Here is a 5,843-nt window from a genome sequence, read left to right on the forward strand (position 1 = left end):
TCTGTCAGACACTCGCCGTTGGTCTTGGGCAACCCGCTCTGCCTTCTCAGGGCTCCATCTTCTTTTTCTTTTGGTGTGTGTGTGTGTGGGGTTTGTGTGTGTGTGTGTGTGTGTGTGTGTGTGTGACAGAGGAATGCCCAGACATGAAGGGTCGTTTCCAATCGGTACTTCTAGCAGTTCTTTCGTGACAGAGCAGTTGAGGCCTGCGCTAGGTCAGCCCGGGGTCGCTGATGGGCAGTTCGAAGGGATGGGGTGAGGATATTGGGGTGAGGATATTGGGGGCACAACGAGTCTGTGGCTGAGACAGTAAAGAAGAACATTTGCAAGATCACGATCGTTCTTCCCCTGTTGTTTCCAGAAAGTCCAGCTTACGTGTGGCGATCCTAGGCGTTGCTGCGACGTCCCTACCCATCAGCCCGCACCCTAACCCAAAGCCACTGGTCTGAACCCACCTCTAATCCAACACCCTGACCTGGGAAGACACCTGGTATGGCTTTTGTGGTTAGAGGAGCCCAAGAAGGACCCCCCCACCCCCAAATCAAAACTTGCTGTCACTCCTAGCGACTCCATGGGGCAGGGGAGACCGGCCCCTGTGGGTTCTTGAGACAGTAGACCCCACTTTCTCCCACGGAGCAGCAGGTGGGTTTGCACTGTCTTTGTGGCTAGCAGCTCTGTCACTGGGGCCCAGGGATGCCCACTGCTGCCGCCTTCTGTGCCCACCTCAGGCCCTCGGAGCTTAGACTCCTGACTTGGCAGACTTGGAATTCCTGAAATTTGGGGTTTCGACTAGTTGTGAGAGGCTCCAACTCAGGTGGGCCAGGAGAGGCCAGGGAGCAGAGGGTTCCCCGACAGGTCTTTCACACGGGGAATGGCTCTAGCTCTGCTCTCTGCCAAGGGATTTCCCAGCTCCCCGAGGCCAAAGCTCCCCTCTGCTGCTTTGCTGACTGTCCCTGGAAGCGGGCCATTTTCCACCATCTAGGTGGCTGGACTCAGCAGTGCCTGGTCTGGGCTCTATGCCCTGTCCACACTACCCTTACCAGGCAGGCCTTTGCTCGGTCAGTCAGCAAGGCAGGGGGGCAGATGAGGGCTCCCATCGGCTTCCTCCTCAGCCCTGGGGCTGGAGGGAGAGTGATGGCAGGTGGAGAGCTAGCTGTCTATTCACCGGGGTCTGCTCAGGACTTCCTCTGCAGTGGTGCTGGGGACTCAACCTGCCTGCCTCCTACACCCCTGAGTGGTGACTCACCTTCCAGAGAAAAGGCTCTGAGCTCCCAAGTGAAGCTGCCGGGGACATGACTAAAGCACCTATCAAATGCAGTGTGGGGGACTGGCTACTTACTCAGCCTGGGCCAGACGGCCTCTCCGCCTGTCACCGCCCGCCCGAGTCAAGGGCAAGGGAGCTGCCACTCAGGCCGGCAGGTTTCATTTTCAGCTGAACTGAGCTCCACTGGAGCCTTGACATCCGGTGATCTATTTTTTCTAAAAACTAGGTTCACTTTAGAAATGACTCCTCACCCAGCAAGACAGCTTCCCCGCGAGAAAACAAAATGTTATTTAAAGGGAACGGCAGTCTGTGGGGAGCCTGGTATTTCTGAAACGGATTTTAAGTGGGAAAGACAAATCCCTGGCCACAGATCCAGAGGCCCCGAGCACGGTGCCAGGGAGAAGGTGACAAAGACTGAAGAGAGAAAGGGTATGAGCTGGAGGTGCCACGTGGTGGTGGGCACCTTCCCCTACAGACCCCAACCTGTCCCCCTGGCCCCCCAGTGAACGACAAATCCTGGCCGATTTATATTGGACAAGAGTCTCTGCCTCTTTTGCCGTTCTTCACCACATTCACACAAAGGCAGCCTCTAGGAAGGTGCCCGCCTCCAGCTCTGGCATAGATTTTGTGCCCGCGCTGTCCGATCACCACTCTGAACCAGACCAAACCCGGGCTCTTGGAGATCCGTTTGGAGCGTAGTGAGGGCAGTCGCCAACTGGAGTGGGTGTTAAACAAGGGTGCCCGATGCCAAACCGCTGGACCAGAGAAATGTCCTTGGGAGGCCACGGACCCCCTTGGAAAAATGACTCTTGGGCCATCAGACAGACACTGGCTGGCCGCATATCACAGAAACCGGAGGGCTAGTCAATGCGGCGATTGGCCACGGCCAGAAGAGCTCTGACCTGTACCAACATCAACAGTGACATGGACAGCCCCCTTGCCCTGAGACTGATGCCCATGCCAAGGTGCCAAGCTCAACACTTTACATCTAGTCCAGTGGTCCTCAACCTTCCTAATGCCCCGAGCCTTTCATACAGTTCCTCATGTGGTGGTGACCCCCGACCATAACGTTATTTTCATTGCTACTTCATCACTGTCATTTTGCTACTGTGATGAATCGGGCGACCCCTGTGAAAGGGTTGTTTGACGTGTCCCCCCCCAAAGGGGCCGCGACCCACAGGTTGAGAACCGCTGATCTATTCTAAAACAATTCCACGAAGAGTGTCTGACCCTGTTTCCAGACAAGGCCCCCCTCGCTTAGTGAGTGCGCCGATTTGCCGGATGTCACAGAGCTGGACAGAGGCAGAGGCTGGACTTGACCTAGGTATCTGGGGTGTAACGAAACCACCAAGTTGATACTGGCACACCCGGGACTTGAGCTATTGCTCTGAGCAAACTGGCCTTGGTTTCTGTATCTGCAACGCGGGGATCAAACATCGGTCCACGCTGCTTACGTTAAAAACGTCACGCGTGAGGCTGTGTGGCTTTCATCTTTATTCGCCGATGAGGGCAGCCACGGTTTAGTTCAGTCCGACATCGACATGTTGTGGGTGACGTGTTAGGCTGCTCGCCACAAGGTTAGCGGTTCTAGCCTACCAGCTGCTCTGCGGCAGAAAGGTGGGGCTTTCGGCTACCGTTCAGGTTTACAGCCTCAGAACCCCAGAGGGGCAATTCTGCTCCCTCCTAGGAAGGGTCCTGTGAGCTGGAATCAACTTGATGGCAATGAATCTGGTTATGGTTTGAGGGCCCAAAGAAGTCCCATCTTTTCTCTCCTTTCATAGGCAAGTCCGTAAGAGAGCCGCGGAGGAGCCGTGGAGACCAGGGGAGGCCACGATCGGTGGAGAGTCAGTGAAAACTAGAGGAAGCCTCAGCAAGCGAGGACAGACACAGCAACGCCACCAAAGCGCTGGCCACGGAAGAGGCACGGGAGCAGGCCACGTCTCACCACGAGTCGGAGGCGTGTCACTGGCCACTAACAGCAGCAGCTGTCAAGCAAAGTGGGTTCAGATTCTGGGCATGGCATGGATTTTGTGAGCTGTTATCTGGTCCACATTATCCCTTTTTTCTTTTTAAAGCCTTTTTTTAGGTTCCACTTTTCCGATCTCTGCCCTCCTTCTTATAAGCATCGTGAGAAGCACCGAAAAGAGCCATTGCTGTGGATGCCCTATCATTTCAAAGCATTTCTGTCCAGAGGATAATGAACCGAGGACCGCAGAGTAGCAGGAAGGAAGACCTAAACCAACCCACAAAACAAAAGCAAACACCTCCCCAAACCAAACTCCCGCCATCCAATCCATTCCAGGACCCTTTGAGTCGCATGCAAAGATTTAAGCACGGCCTCACTACAGGAAAAAAAAAAAAAAATCCTTTTCTTGGCATGGGCACTCAGGAGATAAGACAAGTCCCGAACTAAAGACCCCCATATCTAACAGACTCCCAGGGTCCACCAGCTCAAACTGAAGTGCTCTGCACTGCTGCCCCACGATGTCTGGCCTCCCCTTTCTCAGCTAAGTCAGCGTCACCACACCTTCACGCGTGCCTCATGGAAATGCTGCCTCTCTCGTCCTGGAAGCTCTCAGCCCTACCTGCTCCCCTCTAGGAGGGGATCTCAGGGTTGAGGGGCTGATTTCTCTTCACCATCCCCCAATTCACCGACCACAGCTTCCCCCTCCCCATCAATTTCACACTGGTACCATCAGAAGTGCCCCTAAGGCTCCAATGTTTCCAGTTTAACTGAAACACTAAAATGGGGCAAACAGGAAGCATCAGACACAACTGCGGTAGTGACTTATTAATCACGAAAGCAGAATTTTAGTTGCATTTTAACCTTTTGCTAGGAAAAAAAAAACACAGCTTTGAGACGAAGGGAGCCTTAGTAGAAATCTGCTGCCTGATCTCGGCTGAAGTTTATACTTTTTCCTTAGGAGGGAGTTAGATTTTTTTTAAAAAGATCTTTGAATGTCCCCTCCCCCAAAGAACACTTGTCAAGCCCACCAGCATGAATCTGTCAGCTCTCTCGGGTAGGCCTGGGAGAAAAATGCCCAGGTGGTGTTCATGGAGACAGGAAGGAAAATAGGAAATTAAAAGCAACTCCACAAGCCAACAAGGATGGAAACAGCCTTGGTGAAGCCGAGACCTCTTCAGCGTTTCCCCAGCTTTCTTCCCAGACCCTGGTCAGGGATGAACTGTTACCACTCATCCCCCCTCCCCACCCCCAGCCCCCAACAAAATCACAACAGCAACCTTGGGGTGACAACCCATCAGGCCCAGCCCGCTTCTCAGCAAACACTACAAGCAGATCACAAAGGAGTCAGTGTTCAACAGGAGAACCAAAATGAGGAACCAAATCTCCATCTGGTGAGGCGAAACGGCCAGGCCAGACATTTTTGTTTAATAGATGAAGGCTCATTTGGCAGGGTCTCTGATTGGGGTGTGGGTGTGTGTGCGCCACGCCCACAGACTCTACAGACCAAGAAAACCCCTTCGTAACTCCTCCTGAGGGTTGAAAACAGTTCGTGGATGGCCAAAAGCTTGGCAGCCGGCGGCTGTGTGCTTCCACGAAAGTGCTGAACCGTATACCTTCTTACTTCTAAAATGAAAGGCAGGGACGATGGCTTTTATTTTAAGAACTTCTGAGAAGGCCACCACACCCTTTAAAAATAAATAAGGATGTCCTAAAGGTGTTTGAAAAACTTCGAGGTCTGGTATCACTGAACCAAAGCAACTGGCTTGGATATCATTTGCAAAACGCCAACAGGTGAGTCCAAACGCACCCTAAGTAAGGTACCTTTTAGGGGCTTCTCACCCCTGAAGAGCATAAATACCATCCCTCTCCTTCCTGCATCCCAGTCCTGGAGTGTGGTCCTGGTCCAGGGGAAGGTGCGTGGGGGAAACATTCAAGGCCCTTGCTCAAGCTCCCCATCCTTAGTCCTCTGCATAGGAGGCAGAAGGCAGTATATAACACACACACACACACACCCCAGTTGCCTCATCTACAAAACGGATCTTGCTACAAGGATGTCTAAAGGAACAAAGAGATTCAGGTATAGAGATACTTAGTAAAGTAAAAAAGGTATCACACAAGCTAGGACAAGAAGCACCCTTTAGTCTTTAGGGAGGAGCACATTCAACTCAGCACGGAGAGGGAAACCCTTTTCTGAAGTTACTGAGCCCCAGGGAGACTCTTGGGCAGGTGTGTGTGTGGGGGGAATCTCTGTCCCGTTCAAGTGGCCTCTTTCTGCCTGGTGTCCCTGTGGGCTACAAGTCTACAAGTTGTCAGGGTCACAATGGGCTTCCAAGATGTGCCTATTATAGGTGACCCTGCAGGTAAGAACGTCCTGGGTGGAGAGGACAGAACAGCGGGGCCGGAGGAAGGCGGGAGGATGCTTCTATGGTCAGCGCTGCCCCACTGGGTGCCAAGGGCAGGCGCTGCTCTTGCTCCACGCCTCCGGGTGTGACCCGAGAACTTCCCAGGCCGGCCGGGACAGTTTCAGTAGCCAGGGGAGGTGGGAAGGCGCACGGGTCGGGCACTTCTGCATGAGACACCTTGCGCCCATGCCGAGGCCAGCCCCGATCCTGGGGG

General features: G+C 53.6%; 1 protein-coding gene across 1 annotated transcript in view; it reads right to left on the minus strand.

Moving 5' to 3' along the window:
* Positions 1-1,094, minus strand: part of MAP3K14 (mitogen-activated protein kinase kinase kinase 14) — a 37,814-nt gene extending 36,720 nt beyond the window's left edge. The window contains exon 1 of the mRNA XM_013005814.2: positions 1,038-1,094. Within this exon, the coding sequence (XP_012861268.1) occupies positions 1,038-1,094 (57 nt within the window). The remainder of the gene's footprint in view (positions 1-1,037) is intronic.
* Between the last annotated feature and the right edge of the window lie 4,749 nt (positions 1,095-5,843).

This window comes from Echinops telfairi, unplaced genomic scaffold, assembly GCF_000313985.2.
Source record: "Echinops telfairi isolate 266 unplaced genomic scaffold, ASM31398v2 ScPeMD7_7458;HRSCAF=8496, whole genome shotgun sequence".
NCBI classification, from domain to species: Eukaryota; Metazoa; Chordata; class Mammalia; order Afrosoricida; family Tenrecidae; genus Echinops; species Echinops telfairi.